This window comes from Planococcus citri, chromosome 4 (genome assembly GCF_950023065.1).
Source record: "Planococcus citri chromosome 4, ihPlaCitr1.1, whole genome shotgun sequence".
Taxonomy (NCBI): Eukaryota; Metazoa; Arthropoda; class Insecta; order Hemiptera; family Pseudococcidae; genus Planococcus; species Planococcus citri.
In genome coordinates this window covers 17,176,112-17,198,158 of record NC_088680.1, presented here as the reverse complement: position 1 = coordinate 17,198,158, position 22,047 = coordinate 17,176,112, and the positions used below count along the sequence as shown (strand labels likewise).

Sequence of the window (22,047 nt, the reverse complement as noted above, 5' to 3'; positions counted from 1 at the left end):
CGAGAAAAAATATGTCATTTTGGAAGAAGAAGAAGGTGTCAGAGTACTTCATCGAATCAGAGAAGATGGCTCAAAAGTGCCATGTATGCCAGATGAGCTGTACAAAGATACCATAATGTACCTACATGAGGAATACGGCCATGTAGGAGCTGCCAAAATTGATGCTATTTTTCGACGCATGTACTATTCGCCAAATGTACCAAAATCTGCCAAATTGGCCACAAGCGAATGCCTTGATTGTAAACATAACAAGAACTTTGGGCAGAAAAAGAAGCTAGAGTATGCTCAAATTGAAGCTTATGGCATAGCAGATGTACTATCAGCTGATCTAATTGGACAAATTGCTAACAAGGCCAGTGATCCAAAATACATGTTAGTTGTGAAATGTGTATTCACTGCCAAAGTTTGGCTAAAAACCCTGATTGTGGCTACCAAAGAAGAGGTTTCTAAAGCAATGAAAGAAATCTTGGAAGAAATCAAGAAACTGGGGCACAAAGTGCGTAAAGTCATTACTGATAATGGTACTCAATTTGTGAGTGATGCTTGGAATGACCTACTCAAATCCTATGGTGTGAAAGTTGGCCACACTACAAAATATAATCCACAATCAAGCCTAGTGGAAAGAACAATGAGAATAATCGGCGATAGACTGAGAGTCAAGATAAATCAGTCAGCAGAGAACTTCGATTACACTCATCATGGCTGGCACAAATATGCCAAACAAGTCGAAAAGGAGATTAATAATACACCAACGGAGTTCGGAGTAAAGCCAAATGAAGCTTGGGGAATCAGAGATGATTTAGCTCAGGATTTGCCAGTGCCAAGTGTTGGCATAAATGCCAAATTCGAGTTGAGAAAATTACGAGAGGAGCAACGTGCCAACAATGTCCCATCTATAACATCAGAAGAGGCTCTAAAAATGAAAATGGACCCCAAAAAGCTCATTGTTGATAAGAAAGGATTTGTATGGGTAGCAGTAGACGGCGCCTGTTCTCAAAATGGCACTGACGAAGCAATTGCGGGTATCGGAATCAGTTGGACACCCAGTGGAGATTTCAATATTTCCGAACGAGTCGTGCACCCTGATTATAAAAATTCCAACAATTTGGCTGAAATCATTGCGTTGATCAAAGCGATGGAAATTGCCTTAAAAAATGAAGTAGAGAAGCTCAAAGTATTTTCCGATTCCAACTACCTAGTTACTGCAGTCAATCACAACTCGAAAAGGTGGATTGAAAATAACTGGAAAAATTCGAATAAAAAACCAGTTCATCATAAAGCAGCTTTCCAGCAGGTCATTGAACTGTCCAAAAAATTCAAGGAGTTCGAGTTAAGACATGTCAGAGCGAGAAAATATGATCATAATAATTTCGTAGCAGACAAGCTGGCCAGAAAGGCAGTCTATACTCAAGAAGTCATTGATGAAAATATTGACAATATGACTGACCAGCAGGCGTTGGTGAATTTTATTCGTGAAAAAAGAATGCAACAAAGAATCAACAACGAAGTTGCATTCAACAAATTACATGGGCCCCCCACTATTTTCGAGAATGGTGAATTGGTCATGTTAACATCGCATCGCTTGTCATCATATGAAAAAGGCCTGTCCAAAAAGCTATTTCAAAAACGCTATGGTCCTTATACGGTAGAACAGCACGTTGGTAGCAATTGTTACATGGTCAAAAATGTGGCTGACCCTACTGACGAGCAAATTGTCAATACTCGCCAAATGACGTCATATCTTAACAAAAACCAGCTGGAGGAGTTGAAAAATGATTTGAAGCAGAGATCCAAATTCGATAACAGAGACTTGGTGGAAAAAATCAGAGATTATTCAAAGCAGAAAACCATCGAGCAAACAGAGAAGTTGGAAGAGGAAAGCGAGGACGAGGAGGAGGTCAACGACCCCAAGGATCCAGAGTATTTGCCCAGAGGTTCGCGAAAACAACCTGAAAAAACCCTGGAAAAAATTCGCCAAACTTGCCAATCAGAGATGCCTAAAAAAGAGATTTCAAAGCACGATGCAGAGTTCCGAGAAATAAAGAAGAGATTACGCAGAAAACTCCCCCCCTCCGAAGAGCGAAAGCTCGAAGATTGCCTTGAACAGACGTTTCCTGATAAGAAAAAGTACAAGGAGAGGAGAGAGATGGCGCGGGAGAGGTACGAAACGCGTTCGAAAGCAAAGCAGGTACCTACTAACCTCGAAAGCTCAAACTTGCATACTCGGAATGCACCGGATGACCTTGGAAATCAGAGAAATAGAAAGCGCAGAAAAACCTTGAATTTTATACAGCTTGAAATGCTTGACGACTTCGAAAGAGCATATTTTGTTCAGGCTTTCAATTGTTATCGTTTCAACGACGAAGTAAGCAAGTTTTGAAGCTTTGAAAACTTTCAAGGCCAACTACTTTTATGTAGACCAGTGTAATTATATTCTAACATCCGAGTGCAACGTTAGAGATAAGATTGTAAATTAGATAACTGTAGCTACGTAAAAGTTTATCTCTAGAAACGCCATTTTGTGCAAACTTATCTATTACCAGAACTTTTGATGCACAACAGTTGGTGAAAGCATAGTGAATAGTTCGATTCGTATTACTGTATTGCGTTTAGCTTCTAATTAGTGGTACAATTTGGTTATTTTTTACATTGTTGATTTATTTATGAAAAATTGCACTCGGAGCAAATTTTTTTTTTTTATGGTTAATTTATGACTGATTTATTGTAGTTTTAGATTAATTTTGACTTAGTTATAGAATTATTTTATTGTAAATACTTTTTTATCATCAAACAGAGAGGTTGAAAGCTGTATGAGCTAGTTCCAGAAATCAGAGAGGCTTGAAACTTCGTTGCAGAAAAATCAGAGAAAATGCGACTCGAAAACGCGCAAAAAGTCAGTTCCGGCCAGCTGTCTGGGAAAATAGCATCGTCCCAGCTGTCAGTGGGAATAACGTAAACATTCCCAGCTGTGTGTGAACATAGCGACGTGTGGCTAGCTGTCTGGGACAGTAACGCGGCTCCAATAAGAAACTACATGAGAGCAGAGTTCACGAAAACAATTTAGTCAACGGAGTACTTACTATAGTAGAGATGAAATAAAGCAGTTTCCAGCTCCAGTATCGTCTAACTTCAACTTGACGAAAATATCAGCTTGCTGATAACAGAGAAAAATGAAAATTAGATCGAGTATTGAGAAAGAAGCAAACTCAATGTGAACTCAATGTGATTCAACGTACCTGTTATTATTCTCAAGTACTGGAGCCTTGTTTTGGAATGGTTTTCAATCATCTCTAATAGCTACTTGCGTAATTACGGATTTCGATTTATTTTTGGAACTTTGTACTTTCTCTGTTGTTTATGTAAATATTTAAGTGTTTGTGAATTTTTGTAGCACTTAGCGACTAAGATGTGGATGTAATTAATTTATTTTCCAAAAATGTTCGCATGTAAGGTAATTTTAAGTCGCTGGTGCCGTAAAAAATTAGCAGAGACGTTTTAAAATCAGCGGATGGAGGCTGAGATGAGATTCCGAAGGACCCAATAGTTCAACATCTGGAAGCTGCGGGTTCATATGAAGCGGGGCAGATGGGCCCTCCCGTCCGTTGTCCGTTGGCCAGTTTTTTGGCTTCAATGTTCCAGCATCTCCGATGTCCACGCTGTTCAAATGGAAGCGGGGCATATGTGACGGTAGGGGATGCGCCCACAGCTTCCACCTAAAGGGAAGATGTGTTCCTGCGGAGTGGCTGCACTGCTTAAGTAGTGCACTCTGTCGGTTTAGTTCGAGTATAGCCACTTCCGCCATTAGAGACGTTACAAACGTTAGGTATTTTTTCACTGGTGTTCCGGTACGGATGCATTTCAGAGCTTCCACTTGCAATCGTCATTGCAAGTGTCTTTTTATAATGATTAGTGTGTCTTTTTGTAATATATCGATTCGGTTTTATATCAGAGATTTATACATTAAAGCATTACACTTCATTTGCGGTCTATGATCATTTATGCGGTGTTTCGTCACCTTTGCTGTTCGATGTACTTTCGTAAGGTCATCAGTAGAGTTTGGGTTCCCTGGGCTTAACTATATGCTGAATAGCACTGGGCTCTCCCTCTGAATACCAAGGAGAGTCCCAGCTATCACACTACTAACAAAATGGCGGCCATTTTGATTGACAGGTCAGCCGAAATCGTAAATTTTGTGTTCCAACATAGGACTTGCACGAAATTTTTTAAATCATACAAAGGTAGATCGAAAGATCAGGAAAACATTTATCACCTGTCAAAATTTCAAGTGCTGAGGTACCTTTTTCGATTTTTGGCGAATTTTTGAAAATCAAATTTAGGCCAAAAACGAGGGGAAAAATCAAAATCTTACCAAATTGACCTAGAAAGGCGAAATTTGGGATATAGCCTATTTTTGACACGCCAAATTGATTAGAAACGGTTTCAAACCGTTTTGAGCAGTTCTGGAGCCTCCAGCAGATTTTTGAAACTCGAAATTCCCACAAAATGTCATCAAATGGAGTTGGATAGCCGAAATTTATTCAGCAAACTAATTTCAATACCCTACAAAGTCAACTTCGGGGGCATTTCAAGTCGTTTTGGAGCGTCCAGCGACTTTTTGAAAATTCCTGGAGTCTTCACCAGATTTTTGAAACTCGAAATTCCCACAACATTTTATCAAATGGAGTTAGCAAGCTGAAATTTACTTCGCAAACTAATTTCAATACGATATGAAGTCGACTGCATGGTGGTTTCAAATGGTTTTGAAGTCTCCAGGTACTTTTTGGAAATGTCAATTTTCCAAAAAACGCCGTACAACCTTTCAAGAAGTCGCTGGAGGCTCCAAAACGACTTGAAATCCACCAGCAGACGACTTTGTAGCGTATTGAAATTAGTTTGCAGAATGAATTTTGACTTTCCATCTCCATTTGATGAAATTTTAGGGAAATTTCAAGTTTCAAAAATCTGCTGGAGGCTCCAGTAATTTTCAAAAAGTCGCTGGAGGCTCCAAAACGACTTAAAATCCACCTGAAATTGACTTGGTAGCGTATTAAAATTAGTTTGCAGAATGAATTTCGGCTTTCTAACTACATTTGATGAAATTTTGTGGGAATTTCGAGTTTCAAAAATCCGCTGCAGGCTCCAGAACTGCTCAAAACGGGTTGAAACTGTTTCCAATCGATTTGGCGTATCAAAAATAGGATATATCCCAAATTTCAGCTTTCTAGGTCAATTTGATAAGATTTTGATTTTTTCGCTCGTTTTTGGCCTTTTGATTTTCAAAAATTCGCCAAAAATCGAAAAATGCACTTCAGCAATTGATATTTTGACAGGTGATAAATTTTTTTCTTATCTTTCGATCTACCTTTGTATGATATAAAAAATTTCGTGCAAGTCCTATGTTGGAACGACAAAATCTGCGATTTCAGCTGACCTGTCAATCAAAATGGCCGCCATTTTGTTAGTAGGCCCACTTTTTTTTTGAGGACAAGGGCTAGAAATGTTCCTTAGGACTCACCCTTTAAGAAAAAAGTTGTCACGGAGGATCGACGGGGGGGGGGGTGCAATAAATCCTTGTGCGGGCTCCCCGACTATGAAGACCAACTCACAATTTTTTTATGAAAGTTTGAAGCGCAACTGTTGGTCAAACTTTGAGCTTTGAGGCTCAACTTGTTGAGAAAACTTGAACCTGAACATTGATGTGAAAATTCAGTCAAATTTTTTGCAAAAATCCATAGTTCAACTTTCGGGAAATTTAAAAGATGAACTTTTCTTAGGAAAGTTTGAAGCTGGACTTTTGATGAAAGTTCGAAGCTTGAATTTTTGTTGAAGGTCTACCTACAACTTGTTATGAATTTGTGAAACTTTGAACAATGAGGATAAACTATTTTTGTGAAAACTCAAACCTGAACGATGTGACCGACATTTTTGCAACGATTAAAAGTCGAGCTTTTTTGCAAAAATTCAAATGTGTGAAAGTTCCAAAATGAATTTGCTTTAAAACGTCGGTTCAATTTTTTTTGCTAGAATTTAAACTTCAACTTTTCAAGAAAAATTAAAAGTTGAGCTTTTTGCATAACTTTGAGATTGTGTTGAAAAATGAGATTTGAGGTAAAAGTGAATTCTGGTTCCTGAAAGTGTGTAGAATAAGATGGAATGAGTTAAATTTATGATAAAAACATGTTTAGGTACATTATAAAAACGTAAAAAAATGCGATAAAATGAGAAAAAAAATTTAGAAAATTGAAATCTTTTTCGATCTTTACTTTCCTTTGAAAATAAATCGACAAAAAAAATGTTCGATAATTTTTGTAATTTTTCACTAAAGTATGCTTTTCTCAAAAGAAAATTTCCGACTTATCTTATGGTATCGCTCAGAGATCGAATATCATAAAAATTTTGAAAATGATGCAGAAATTCCTGGAAATTATTCTAAAAAATGGTCAAGATCTAAGAAAATTGTTGTAAGTTTTTTTTTTGCATTCATTTAATATTTTTCTATGAAAATTTGATGAGGAGTTCGTTTGAAAAATGATTCAAATTTCACCAGAATTCATTGAAAATAATAATATACTCACTGACAGTTGATGAAATATTTCAGACACGTTGCATGTAAAGTGTCAACATAAATGTCTTAAAAATACCAGTAGCCCAGTCAAATTATGATTTGACCCGGACATAATTGGGATCAAAGGTTTTTTTTTGCGAATATTGTCTAGGATGGTGTAGTGAACAACATACTAAAATCTCCCGCCCCTACCTCTAGAGCTAATCCCCCCACACCCCCACAGTGGATCAAAGCCCCCCAAAATCAGTTTTTTGTCAAAAAATTACTTTTGAGTAAAATGAGCACTGATTATTTAATCTCTCCTCAAATACCTATCAAATGAGCTATCAACCAACTCCCTAGCCCCAAGGGGGGCGCTACGACCCCTCAAAGTGATGTGATTTCAATAAGTTCACATTTCATGACTTTAGGACTTGAAACCTGTTCTAATCGATCAAATAAAGTCAAACTTGGGGAATGAGATTATTTTGGGACCTAAAGTCGACCCCTAGGGTGGGGGAGGGTCAGATTCGAAAATTACGGTAAGGTCATTTTTTTGGAGGGCCATAACATGCTCCCAAATGAATGAAAATGGTCCAAAATCATATCATTGGTCAGTACTCCCATTGTGATCAACATATCCAAATTTCAGCTTCCTAGGTCATTCCCACCTCATTTAAGGCGGAATTAAGGTGGAAAACCCCTCATTTTTCCCCTATTTTCGGTTTTTTCCTCCTTAAAAGAAGTGGGGATGACCTAGGAAGCTGAAATTTGGATATGTTAACCACAATGGGAGTAAAAATTGAGGTAAAATTGCTGAAAATATGCACCAATTGTACGTCGAATAAAAAGAGCAAAAAATTCGTAGAAAATTGCAAATTGAAACATTATTGTTAAAAAGGTCAAATTTTTACAAAAAATTGTTGTACGAATAATTGTAAACAGTCTCAAAATATTGTGACTTTAAAATTCTATCGAATAGATACGGCAAACATTCCACAACATGAAAATCGAGAGCCCAACTTCATTTGAAAATTACCAAAAATATTGCTCAAAATTGTACAAGAATTGAAAAAAAAATTAAAAATTTAGCAAAATGGTGCCAAAATATTATAAATTTTTCACAAGTTCTTAAAATAGCTATAATTATTTATTTAAAAAAATGAGCAAATTCGAAGATCGTAAAAATAATCCAAAATTGTAAAAAAAAAAAAAAATACTTAAAAATCGGTACTAAAGCCATCTCCTTATCCTTCTCCTTCTGTACGTTAATCTTTTTTCTTTTTTTCAGTAACCCATTTCTATTTTGAGATCGTTCTGCAGCAATAAATCCATCATTTAATTCGTTGCTTATAATGCTTATCAAACATCAGTAGCGAGAAATAAATGCAGAAAATCGACACTAATTAATTTAAATCCATTATTCTGATTGCAGGTGAGAATTTGATTGGATACAAATGAGGTAAGCGTTGACTCAATCGCACGTATCCGGATACCTACCTAAGTATATCTACCCACTCGAAGAACAATCGTAAATCAACGAGTGTTACAATAAGTTAGGTAGCGAGGTACATACAAATCAGCAATAACGATCAATTAATAATCACGTAATCGCCAGCAAGGTAAACAGTAATTAAAATTATCTAGGTAGTTGATTTGGTGCAATATTTTATTATGAAAAATACCTAAGCGAAGAAAAACCCATACCTTATTGGAACTATTACTTCGATATTGGTAATTACGAATTTGAATTTTTAAAGATTTTCATTAAACTTTCCGCAGAATTAGTTGTTTATTGCTCACTTTCGACTCGACTATAATAAATTATATGTTACAGGTGTTAATAAATCGATCCAGAAGCAAAACAAGATGTTTTTTTGCCGAATCGAATCTAATCGTACGGATTTCAGCGAGAAAGAAAGGAAGTGTAAGTAGATATTCTGAATTAGCTGTTCTTCGGGCGAAGACGAATGTTTTTCAATATTATTAAAAAATAAATGAAAGTATCCCAGATGAATTTCCTGATTACCTACAACACTGTTTATATGTTACAGATACACAGCACCGAAACCAATTAGACGATTTCAAGGTACATGATTCGTATATTATGTTCTTGGGTCATACCTCATAGGTAGGTAGTACGTATTCATCGAAGTACACAACAAAAATAGAGGACTCGCGTATTTTTATGTTGACGATGAAGATGACGACGACGACGAGTACGCCGAAGATGAATTTCATCAAACGATCAACATTGCCAAAACTCTACGGTGAGAAAAATACCCGGAAGAAGTTAGAAGAATAAATTAAATTAGTCCCATTAGTAGATACGTCACACCAATAGCCAACTAATTACAATATGGCCGAACAAACGTGTTTGCTAATTACAATGTCAGCGTTAAAATGAAAATATTATGATACTATATTTTGCATCGTGATGTGTTGAAAAATTACACCACATTCGATGAAGAGAGCAAGTAAGCACTATTATGAGAACGAGATTACCTACTACGTAGTTTGGTAGGTACTTATAGTAAATTGGTATTATTTTTTTGCTTTCATCGACGAGTATTTTTTTCTTCAAAATGTCGTATAAAAATACGAGAAAGAGGATAGAACGAAGTGTATTGTTATTATTGGTTCTTTGTTTACTAAATCGACGACGATGCGAGTATTTGCTTCGTCGTACGTATGGGAAAATCTTCGGTAAACAATTTTACTCGTCGAAGAGCCCCGAATTGAAATTGTAATAAAATGGTTACTTCGGGTATATATTTTTTGATTCGAATATATACTTAAACATGAATGGCAGTCAGGATGGTCTCGTTGAGTGAAAGTTTTTCTACGTCTCACGTGCGATGAGACGTAAACGTCGAAAGTATCGTGGCATTTTCTTCTGCTAATGCGTAGTACCTACTTGGGTTGTTTACCAAAATTTCGGATTTTATACAACGCACATTGCCATGCCGTCGAGTCGAGAGGAAGAGTTATGCGCGCTATTTTAACGTATCGTTAGGCTAAAAGTGCGGCAAAAACATCCCTACACATAAAGGCTGATAATGGATTTTCGAATGGTTTTGTTTACTTAGATTTTTGCACATGGATGAAGCTCGCCATCGCGACCGACGATGTTAATCTGTTATCGATTTGAAACTTGGCCAAGATGTTTGTGTTCGAACATGCTTGTTTGCTTCTGCGGATACTAAATCCAAGCTAATCCGTATGCTCGTGAAGAAGTTCGGGTATATAGAAGAAAGAATTATAAGTTTCGAATATTTATGATTATCCATAAAGTAAAGGCTACGAGGACGGATCGCGCCAGGATACGGTGTCGCGAAGGTAACTAAAATTAATGATAATGGAAAATCTTGATTCTTGAATATCTGGTTTGCCTAGTTCAACTGACTCGATAGTCGACATGTCACCCGGTGCCATCGTCTGGAGTGGACTGGCTTTTTAAGAATTGCATTGCATATTGAATTGAGATACGAGATTCGAGACTCATAAGAGCTAGCTATTCGTATACCTATTTGTTTTATTCGATGTTTACCTATCTTATCCACGTTCTGTTCCATTTTTCTATACTAATGTCATCGTTTAGGATCAGATTACCTACCTACGTGGCATCGCAGAACAAATAGAATCGGTTACAATATTCGATGACTAATTTACGACCGTATCGTACGATCATCGGAATTGTACACAGGTCTTACGATGGTTATGATTTTGTAATTAGATCAGCTGTCACGAGTATTTGACAGCTAGCAATTTACGTGTGTTATTGAATTAGTCGCAATATAATAACCGGACAGGAAGCGTACTCATCAGCTAATTTGACGACTAAAAGATTTACGCATAAAGTATATGATAGTAGTTCGTGTTGTTGTCCATTATAATCATTTTATTTGTATACGCGATGGCAGGGAAGGGGTGCTATTGTATGTGTAGATGTGCACATTTCGTATAAAACGTCGCAATTTGCGAGTTCTCGAGACGTTTTCGTAGGCTGGTGTTGTTCTTTGTTTCTTAGATGTTTCTGATTGGTAAATCTGTCGATCGTAAAAATAATTTGGAAATTCAAAAAACACTTGGAAATGCATTTCAAAAAAATCCAGGTATTTTCAAGTGAAAATTGAAGAAAGTATTGAAGTCAATTTATCGAACAGGCTCCTGTTTGAAAATTGAGTCGAAATTCAAGTCAAGTGATTCGAAATTTGCATTCTTTGATAGATCATGTAAAAATATTTTTAAGATAGTCCAAATTGGTATAAACATTGACTTTTGCTTCCTTTTCTCTTCTCATTATGGGGTATTTGGCTGAAATTTAAGATGATATTCGCTCAAAAATTTTATTCAAGCTCGAATTTTTAAACGAGCGTGTTTTAAACTCCTCGATTGATCAAAAGTTTTGTTAGTTAGGTAATTTTTTGATTTTAGTAGAATTTTTTGGAATTTTCGAGTTAATTTTAGATTTTTTTTTAGCGAAAATGCGATATTTCTGAAATAAAGTACCGGATGATCAAAAAATTCAGAGCCCTCAGCACTTTTTGTTGAGATTTCGTGACATTAAAATAATTTAGCGACATATGCCCCTTTGTTTTTTTTGAGCATTCAAATCAGAACCACCAAACTGAATTTGCCCTTCAAAAAGTTCAGAAAGTATACAATTTTTTGGTTACCCGGTACTACTTTTTGGAGTGAAACTAATGAAAATTCGTATACCAGAATCAATAATTGAACATAAATAGGTACTTGTATGAATTTTCCAGGATTAAATTTTACCATTTCCATTCCAGCTGATCGGAAGCCTTCAGAAAAATTTATATTGTTCGTTTTTATTTCCGGTGTTCTCCATTGGCCTTTGGTACCTCAATTTTCTCTAAATTGGTGTGTTCAGCAAGGCACTGAGGGGCCGAATTCAAAAAAAAAAATAATTTTCGAATTTAGGGCCCTAAAATTAGTACGAATCGACGTGTCACATCCCATTTTCGTAAATTTTCGGAATCGATTCTTTTAATTAATTTTTGATGAATCATTCGCGAACGAATCGATTCATTAAATTAGTTTTATTTTAGGTGAATCATTCGCGAACAACTTGGAATAATTTTTAGTGAATCATTCGCGAACGAATTTATTTGTTTAGTTAAGTGACTGGTACGCGAAGGAATCGATTCTTTTATTTATTCAATTAATTTTTGATGAATCATTCGCAAACGAATTGAATTATTTATATTTTTGGGGAATCATTCACGAACGAATCGATTCGTATAATAGAAAAAGACTCGTTCGCGAAAGAATCGATTTATTAAATTAGTTTTTGGTGAATCATTCGCGAACGACTTGGAATAATTTTTAGTGAATCATTTGCGAACGAATTGATTTGTATAAGTGACTCGTACGCGAAGAAATCGATTCTTTTAATTAATTTTTGATGTATCATTGCAAACGAATTGAATAATTTTTTGCGAATCATTCGCGAACGAATCGAATAATTTTTGGTGAATCGTTCGCGAACTAAATGAACGAACTGACTCGTATAAAAGACTCGTTCGGGAACGAATCGATTCATTAAATTAATTTTTGGTGAATCATTCACGAACGAATTGAATAATTTTTAGTGAACCATTCGCGAACGAATTGAATAATTTTTAGTGAACCATTCGCGAACGAATTGAATAATTTTTAGTGAATCATTAGCGAACGAATTGATTTGTATAAGTGACTCTCGTTCGTGAACGAATCGATTCTTTTAATTAATTTTTGGCGAATCATTCATGAACGAATTGAATCATTTTTGGTGAATCATTCGCGAACGAAATGAACAAATTGATTCGTATAAAAGACTCGTTTGCGAACGAATCGATTCATTGAATTAATTTTTGGTGAATCATTCACAAACGAATTTGAATAATTTTTAGTGAATCATTCGCGAACGAATTGATTTGTATAAGTGACTCGTTCGTGAACGAATCGATTCTTTCAATTAATTTTTGGTGAATCATTCATGAACGAATTGAATAATTTTTAGTGAATCATTCGCGAACGAATCGATTTGTGTAAGTCATTCGTTCGCGAACAAATCGATTCTTTTGATTAATTTTTGGTGAATCATTCGCGAACGAATTAAATAATGTTTGGCTGCTCCTTCTCTCTCACAAAATGTCGAAAAATTCGTGTAACGTATGGTTTGATAAGTTTTTAGCAATGCTTAGCTTGAGCTTAATATTTCAAATTTCTAAATTTCTACGTTTTATTTTTTCGATTCGAGTCCCCCTGACCCCCTCCCCCTTCTGTAACCATAAATTCTCAAATTTTTAAAAAAGTGTAGAGGAAAAATTTCAAAATGAAATTCAACAAAATTTCCAGAAACGAAACAGGGGAAAACAATTTTTTTTAAAATATTAAATTATGGCAATTTTTTAAAATTTTTTCTCAATTTAAAAAAAAATGTAAAAAATTTAAAAGTTGTCAAAAAATCAATTACTTCTTTTTTTTCTTTTTCAAATGTGCAAAAATTGTATTTTTTTCAAAATTGCCAAAAAATAAAAATTGCAAAAAATTCTAATTTGTTTGAAAATTGTCAAAATTTTCTCAAAGTTGAAAAAATTTAGGGATTTGTGTGACGAATGGATTGTCAAGTTTTTAGGAGTACTGATTTCCAATTTTTACTCATTGGTTTTACTCGAGCTCCCTGGATCCCCTCCCTCTCCCCCAGAGACTCCCAAGCTTTTAAAAAGTTCAAAATTCAGGTGACTTATGGCTTGTTAAGTTTTTATAGAAGCGATAATTTCAAATTGGAACTTATTTTTTTGAATTCAATCCCCTAACCCCTGTCCCAGACAAAAATACCTATCCAAATTTTCAAAAATTCCGAATTCGGTGGGGGTATGATTAGTTGGGTTTTAGAGGTGCTGATTTTGAATTTCAATTTATAGTTTTTTAATTCAAATGCATAATTATTAAAATGGGTCTAAAACCAAAATTTGTTTTCTAATTGCATTTTTGTTTTCAACGTGTTCAAATCGAAAATGAAAAGTACATACATATTGAAAAGCCCCTGCATTAAGAGGTTTTTCTCATTTGTTATGATATGTGTGCATAAAGTTGCCTACTGTTGCGATCTTAGGGAATGAAAATACAGAAACGATTTTCCAATAATTAGCTACATATTTCGCGTATACGATTCAAAATCACAATACATTTCAGTATGAGGAACGTTGATGCTCCTCCTTTTTTTTTTTTTTTTTTTTTTTTTTAAACTGATGAAGTAATGACCAAAAATGTACGAAATTGTCAACTTTTCAAACCTTGAGAAATAGAATAAGGAATAGAAGTAAAGTTTTCATTGACTAAAAATTTGATCATAAACATCTAGAAATGTTTGGAAATTTTAACTAGGCTCATGTTCAGTCTAATATAACCATAATTCATCGTCGCGAGTAATAATTAATTGTACGTAAGCGTAAACAAATTAAATAAAATAGTCCAAGGCTGTATCAAGTATACATATACTTGTAGATAGGTAGATTAATCGTAAACAGCTGGAAAAACGTGCATGGATGATAAGGGACTGACTCTGATAGTATAAATCTATAGTTTATTTTTCCGTAAAAATGAAGTGATAAATCAACTCGTTCGCCCAGCGAGTAAACTGCTTTTATCTATCCAGATAATATGTTTACTCATACTCGACATCATATTCCAGGTAGCCTATAGATACATATTTGCTCATCAGACGATTATCTACATTTTGAATTAAGAGTGCACCGAATTATCAAAAGGTTACATGATCACCTGTCTGTATCGAAAATCATATTTGAGGTTGTGAATTTTGCATAAAAAACTGGCTATACCTTCGTTATTTTGAAACCGGTTTCAAAGAGTAGATTGTTTAGGTACAACATAGCTAGAATAATAAACAAGAAATGTCTTTCATTTTTCCTAATCTTTAAAAAAAAAAATAATGATCTTGTTTGAGTTGTTTAGGTACCTATAAATTAGTCTAATATTTTTTCACATTTCATTTAATTTCATATTCCTATCACATAGACGAATATTTAATTCGTGATTCTCAACAAAATAGCGATAGTAAAATGAAAGTAATATCGATGTTCAATTTTATAAAGAACATTAACTTTGCAGATGGAAGATGAACTTTTTTCGAATTCGTATGTACGAATAGCTGTGTTCTAAATTAATAGGTGATTTTTTTTTTTTAATATCTCTGATATGTGTACAAATTATTCACGTGTGATGTTGTTATGATTTCAGATTCAAATCAAATCACAATTTTTGAAAAAAATTTCGAATCGTAACTCTTTCAATTGGACTGCATTTCTACTCGTTTGATCAAGGTAAGTTGATTTCGGGATGTACGGAACGTACTCGTAAAAGGCAGCCCTGAAAAATAAATTCATTAACGCTCTTCCAATCACTTTGTACACTTACCCTATGATTCATCTTGTAATAGGCTTCGAAACCACAGAATAATAATTTAAAGTGACTAAATTTCGACATGATGATTAATTTCGTCAATTTGAACGTTGAGCTAATTAGTCCTTCGAGTATAAAACAATGTATACTGGGTAAAATGTCAAGATACACGATAAAAGCCTGTACTACCAAATTTTGAAAGGTGAAGGTTGCATAATCGATGCTTCAAATTAATTGCTATCGAGCTAATGGGTGTCTCATTTTACTCGAATGACGAAAGAATGAAAAAAAAAAAATACGAGTAAACAAGTAGAAAAATTGATTAAAAAATTTGAACGTCGAATTACGTTGACTAAGTTTACGTTATAATTTGACATTAGATAAATTTTTAACGTTATTTTCGATCATTCGCAGTATTTATCGTATTTCATTCTCATCTGGTTGTTGTGTTGACATGGAAATTTGAGACAAGCCTCCGAACATCTCGCGTAGGTACTTGTACCTTTAAATTAGAGTAATTTAGATGTTGCATGGTAAACAATGTAACTTTACACGTCTCATTAGTTGAAAAACTTGTCGAAATTTGTGTTCTATCAAAAAGCTCTATACATTTCGATATAAATAAAAAAATTAAAAAACGAAAACAAAAAATTGTACTTCCGGCAATTCTACACTTGACATAATATCCTTCCAACAAATAGCGATTCACGAGGTAAGTATTCGTTTCCAACGAGGATTTCGATCGGTTTTCATTTTTTCTTCTTGTACTGGAATTTTGGATAGTATCGTAATTCTATGAACCCGTTGAATTCGTTGATTTTTTTCCACACGACGTTTCTTAGCGATTTAGGAATCATTATATCGGTATAAAGTACACCGCTGAGATGATCCATCTCGTGCTGTATGATTCTGGCAGTCCATCCTTGAGCAGTTAACGATTTTATTTTACCGTTTTCGTCTAACCCTGAAACATGACGATTAAATTATCGAGTAATACATTAGTGAAAACTGAAAATCGATGGTATTTAATTCAAATTTTACCCCAATATTCTACTCACCATTTAGTGTAACTTTATAGTAACGTTTAACATCCGCACAAAGACTAAGTAAACTTCCACATTGTTCGGTATCGATGACGCTTTTATAATCGTTTACTTTCATTTCAGGATTTATCCAAACCTATACAGAAGAACTTGTTACAGTGAAAATGTATGGCTAGAATTATGAACTAGATGAACAACGACATACTTGTAAAGGTATTTCTTCTATTTCTTTCGTTTGGATTTGCTCCGGTGTGAAAAGTCTATCGATCTGGGCTCGTGGTAAATGCAGAGTCATTATACGTAAAGGGATACCGATTTGGCAAGCTGATAATCCTACGAATTGGTAATCTATCGTGATTTTTTTCATCAGCTCTATAAGCTGTCGAAAAGTTGAAATAGATTAATAAGAATGGTTCGATGGTGGTGGAAAAGATGAAAAATTATTACTTCTTGAACTTGAGGAGTCTCGATGTCTTGTTTTTTGAGATATTCAGCCGGTTTTCGTAGGACAGGATCTCCGGCTTGAACTATGTGAGTGTAAGGCGGTTTGATTTCGTACGGTAGACGATAAACCGCCATAAATTTTTTTATTCTTTTGATAACGTTCATCGTTTAATTTTCTAACGAGTTAAATATGATGAATATCACAGCATTTTTTAATGAAAATTAGACTAAAATGAGAAACCGGTGCTCGCTGTTCAATTTTTGAAAAAATTGTTATCAATTTTCACCACAACATGATTGTGATAAGAAAACGAAGCGCACGCTCCTGGTGACGATTTTGGGTACTAATTTACTGCCCGGTTTTGCTGCTCACCTGGCTTTGAACTTCATTTCCGGTTTCCTAAAATTCAAAATTCAAATTCGCGGCGGTTGCGGCAAGAGCAATCAGCAAATTCTTATTACTATTTCAGTATTTCTATATTCTATTTCCTGCTGTAATTAATTTTATTGAAGTGGTATATGTAATTTTATTTTCTTCAATGTTCACCAGACCACCAGAATTTGAATCGGATAAGGCCCCTTTATTCTCTTCTCTTCCTTCGGGTCATCGCCCATGAAATGTACCTACAGATCAAAGCCTGATATGACTTCGGTGAAAAAGTCGAATCGACGAGGAGGTAATACGCTTCCAATAAACTTGTGTTATACATAAACGTACATAATTCGATTGCATTGTAACACGTATTGTTTTAGTTTCAGAGCATAAGTCAATAAATGATCGATAGCTAAAGCTAACGACGATGACCCACTTTGAATGTGATTAGGATTACTCAAGATATGGTTCTGTTCCATACTGAAAACCCTGAAGGAAATTTGCTCGGAAATGCTCGCTTTATTAAATTAGGTTATAATTGATTTACTCAACTGAAATGGACAGATGTTGAAGTACCTATACGTTTATGAGTTTTAAGTTATTGATGCGACAAAGTGACGTCCTGCAACTTAATTTACACATTATTTCACGTTGGAAAGCACAAAGACAGATATGAAGATTCAAAACCATTAAAAGGATGAGCGTCCAACCTTTCGAATATTATCATAGAAGAATAATTATATAGGTAGAGGTACCTACGTTGATTTTCTAAAGATTCATTCTGTAATATTGATCGAAAGTTTGAGTGACTGATGTTGTATGAAGACACAGATAGGTAATATTTTTAAGTATTTTATAAGATCCATGACTTAAATATTTTTCGTCGGTAATTTGATTCTGTTTATATAGCTATTTTTTGATGGATTTCACTTTCAGACCAGAAAAGTCTAAACAAACTGCAACTATCATCGAAGCCTTGTAGGATTTAAAATAAACCTCCAAATCTGATGTTATTGACATTTCGCAGAATGCGTTTTCAAGTGGTGCTGCCAATTAGAAAATATAAGACAAAAATTCATTAAAATTTTAAAAAAATCAAAGGAAGTTTATTTGGAGAAAAAAAACGTTTCACATTCCGTTGCAAAGTAAAATTATTGGTGTTTCTTATTTCTTTGCGGAGGTATTTTTACTTTTTTTCCAACGCAACACAACAAAGAATTGAATAATTTAAATTTAAACTAAGTACATTGAAAAAATTTGAAAAAATTTGAAAATTATAATTACTAATTAGTAAGAAAAGAAAATCTTTAGACTAAATAAAATAACAGAAAGACGCAAAAAAGCAAATCAAAGAATTACTTACTAAATGAGTTGTCAAGCTAACTTTTTTGGTTGAAATCTGAAATGTGGTTGTATCGAGAGGCCACTTGCCAGGTCCTAGGAAACTGGAAAGAAATACAAAAAAGGCTTGATTGTCACCATATTAATATATTACTAATACTACCCAGAATTAATAATATTTACTTACCGTAATTGGCAATAAAAAAAAATAATTGAAAACTGAAACTAAAAACCCACAAAACCAAATAAAAATACGGAAAAGCTAAACACCAAAAACCAAATACAAAAAGCGGTCAAAACTAATTTTATCAAAAGGTGAAAACTGAACTGAAACCAATAATCAAAAATCATTTCAATTTCAGTTTTCAGCCCCTGATTTAAACATTTTCAACTAAAAAAGCATGCAATCATTAGTAAGAAGAGAAAATCTTTAGATTAAATAACAGAAAAATTCAAAGAAAGCAAATCAAAGAATCTTTCTGAATGAGTTGTCAAGCAAATCTGCTTGGTGCATAGCTATATGTATATTATATGTAGTGTCTTGAATTGAGCAGTAATTGTAGAATCAAAAAATTCCAAAATTATGATGAAGTATGCACCAAAGTTTTGTTATTTTCTTCTAACTTATGTATTTTTTAGTGAATATTAAGTGCATTAAAATTGTAAACAGTTGAATATTGGAGATATAATTTTACTACGTATAAATTACTTTTTTTTTAAATGCACAATGGATTCTTTGTAAGTAATCATTTATATTAGGAAGTTTATTTTGCAGGAAAAAAAAACATTTCACATTCCGTTGCAAAGTAAAAAGTATTTCTTATTTCTTTGTGTAGGTATATTTTTACTTTTTTCCCAACACAATAAAGAATTAAATAATTGAAATTTGAACTACCTAAGTAAAAAAAAAATTAAAGAAAAAAAAACTGAATTTTCAATTTTTTAGCTTTTTACTTCTTGTTTTTTTAAAATAATTATTTTGAAATGTTAATTTTTTTGAGAAAATGTGCAAAAAGTTGATACATATCAAAACTAGGTATATTAAAATTATAACTACTAAATAGTAAAAAGAGAAAATCTTTAGACTAAATAACAAAAAGACGCAAAGAAAGCAAATAAAAAAATTACTTACTGAATGAGTTGTCAAGCAAATCTCCTTTATACATTGATATATTTGAGAAAACTGGTGTCTAGAATTTGAAAAACGTTAAAATTACGCACCAAGACATTTATTTACTTACATTACCTATCTAAAGTTAAACTTGAAATTAACCACACTGGACTTTCCAGGTTATCAATACGAATGTCGAATACTGATCGATACTGTTGAAAATTTTGCCAAACGTTCATTTATCTAAATCTGAAACTTTCATAGGCTTTCTTTCATAATTTACAAAATATATTATTAAACATTATTTAAACAAAAATAAAGTTATTTTATTTTTTATTTTTACACATAGGTATTGTTTGCACCACACAATAATGAGGGTTGGCCAGTGCAAAGTACCTATTTCAATAAAGTTTCTCGATCAGTCATATTGGCTGAATACTTAAATATTTCATGTATTTTTAAGCAGTAAAAGCAATGATAGAAATGAATCTATACATACTCGCACGTACTGTAACTATCCATTTTTAAAATTTGTTGTTTGTACCTACCATTCATAAAGTTTTGTTACGTCCTTGTGACTTATGTATTTTTAGTGAATATTAAGTGCATTGAAATTGTAAAAATGTTGATGTTGAATATTGGAGGAATAATTTCACTACACATGACATATTTTATACTGCATATTTTTTTAATTGGTTTCGTTATTTCCTTATGATAATTTTTTTTCTTGCATTTATGATGAATTTTTTGTTTTGTTGTTTGCATCACTTACTTGGTTTTGTTTTAGGTTGCTGTAACTCATTTTAACTGTTGAATATTATACTTATGTATGTTTTGATATCAAAATTACAATGTATTTTATTTTAAACGACTTTTCATTTCTAGTACCTACGTGTTTAATTACTGTATGTAGATGATAAACGCTCCTGCCAAAATCGCCGAATGCCTTCCTGAAGAAGTATCGTATAAATCACTTTTGAAAATACGAAATAAAAACTCCAATGAGCGATATTTACTTCAGAAAATCCGAAATGCCTGCAAAAATGTTGATATGCAACTCATCACACTACACTGTTCTGATCTTGGCTTTTAAGGGGCCATAATGTGGCTGGCGTGATTTGGCTGAAAAATTGTAAAAAAAAAATGGAAAGAAAACTACAAAATGCCCATTTTTTTAAAAATTGAATGAAGGTACTAACTATGGGTTTCTTCGATGTTGAAGCTATGTTTTTGTTTTACATACGAATTGTCTATGGAATATTTCTGCAATAGCATTCATGATGAAAAATCGTAATATTTTGATCTTTAGATAGATTATTCGAATTGTAGGTATTAATGGAGTATTATTGAACTTTTGAATTTATTTTGAGAGCTTTTTAGGATGTACGAACCGTCGTCGTAGGGCTATCAAAGTTTTTTTCATGATGAAGCTTTTTACAAAAAAGTTCAACTTTCAGGTGTAAAAGTGCATTTTTTTGACACGAAGAATCCATTTCCGGTGTTGGTTCTGCAGAAAAACTCAAAAAGCTCAATTTTCAATTTTTCAACAGTGTATATTTTCCCCTTAAAGTTTTAACGTATGCAACCCAAACGACGTGCCGAACAAACCAATTTCGTCGATTTTTTTCTTCAGGAGAATATGTATAAGTAGGTAGTATAGGATATTAGAGTGTTCTATACTCTTAATACTTGAACTTTTGAATTCATTTTTGAGCTTTAGGAAGCTTTTTACGATGCACGATCTGTTGTCAGAGGACTTTTGCAACACGGAGAATTCATTTCTGGTGTTGGTTCAGCTAGAAAGCTCAGAGTTTCCTGGATAATGAAGCTTTTTACGAAAAAGTTGAACTTTCAGGTATAAAAGAGTGCAACATCGAATAAAATAAATCAGCTTATCGTGATCAGAGACGCTTGATTAATAGTAATCGTCTCCTCGTACGGCTTATTAGCTTTTAATTAAGACGAAAAGCTCAATTTTTTCAAAAGTTCATAATTTGACTCTTACAGTTAGGGTATGCAACTCAAATGACACACCAAACTAACCAGTTGGCTGATTTTGAATGCGGAAAACGGAATCAGGCTTATTTCAGAGAATATTGTAGGATATTTGTTATCTTTCGATGTTGCTGAATATTCCGAAAGTAGCATTCATTTCACATTTCACCACTTTTTGAAGCTATTTTTTTTTTTTTTTGAAAATAGAAAAACGTCCATTTTATTCCAACAAATATCCGTCAAAAAATTAATTTAAAAACACCACAAAAAACTATTTAAATCACCTCGAAAAATTTATTTCACTCCATATACCTACTTCATAAAATTGAAATCGACAATGCATTTCACCTCTACCAATCTTTCTAATCAATACAGAGTAAAAAGTTGAATGAATTTCCTACTTGCAAATAAAGCAATAAAATGGAATAAAAGTTGACAGTTCTCACAAAAAAAAAAAAAAAAAAAAAAATACGTAAGTTTGAAATATTTCTATGCAACGACTAGCAGTAATTTCAGAGATGGAAAATTGAAAGTAGGATCATTTTTTGCCATAATTCAATTTTTAAAAAAAATAAAATAATCGATTTTACGGTTGACACTGAGCACTGATGATCTTTCATCGATACAACGTTTAACAAATCAATCAAAAATAACTCAAGTCATAATACTCGTAACGTCATTTCGACCGCAAAGCAACAATTATTATGCTCCACTCGAAAGACAGCTTAGGCAATTTATTCGGCACATTTCTCAATTCTCCGAA

At 33.6% G+C, this 22,047-nt stretch overlaps 1 protein-coding gene and 1 long non-coding RNA gene across 5 annotated transcripts in view; one reads left to right on the top strand and one right to left on the bottom strand.

Annotated features, from left to right (window-relative positions):
• Positions 1-20,139, top strand: part of LOC135842833 (uncharacterized) — a 56,726-nt gene extending 36,587 nt beyond the window's left edge. Inside the window, exons 3-11 of one of the 4 annotated variants that reach the window (XR_010558197.1) lie at positions 7,980-8,112; positions 8,192-8,278; positions 8,382-8,471; positions 8,599-8,814; positions 9,634-9,883; positions 14,816-14,898; positions 16,144-16,363; positions 17,015-17,141; positions 17,218-20,133. This is a non-coding gene — a long non-coding RNA (uncharacterized LOC135842833). Of the gene's footprint in view, positions 1-7,979; positions 8,279-8,381; positions 8,472-8,598; positions 8,815-9,633; positions 9,884-14,815; positions 14,899-16,143; positions 16,364-17,014; positions 17,142-17,217 lie in introns of all 4 variants that reach the window. The other 3 variants (XR_010558199.1, XR_010558198.1, XR_010558196.1) reach the window with 3 other exon arrangements.
• On the bottom strand, positions 15,613-16,741 carry LOC135842832 (peptide deformylase, mitochondrial-like). Its single transcript, XM_065360487.1, has 4 exons — positions 16,468-16,741; positions 16,226-16,399; positions 16,036-16,156; positions 15,613-15,941 (listed from the first exon to the last, which is right to left on the bottom strand). Exons 1-4 carry the CDS (start codon positions 16,627-16,629, stop codon positions 15,727-15,729), a joined length of 672 nt encoding a protein of 223 aa, XP_065216559.1. The 5' UTR covers positions 16,630-16,741; the 3' UTR covers positions 15,613-15,726.
• Positions 20,140-22,047: the final 1,908 nt, after the last annotated feature.

Excerpts from the sequence above, each read along its gene's own strand:
- LOC135842832 (XM_065360487.1), bottom strand. The coding sequence starts at position 16,629 with ATGAACGTTATCAAAAGAATAAAAAAATTTATGGCGGTTTATCGTCTA. Across the intron at positions 16,400-16,467 it reads AGACTCCTCAAGTTCAAGAA|CTTATAGAGCTGATGAAAAA; the intron begins GTAATAATTTTT and ends ACTTTTCGACAG. Across the intron at positions 15,942-16,035 it reads CTATAAAGTTACACTAAATG|GGTTAGACGAAAACGGTAAA; the intron begins GTGAGTAGAATA and ends GTCATGTTTCAG.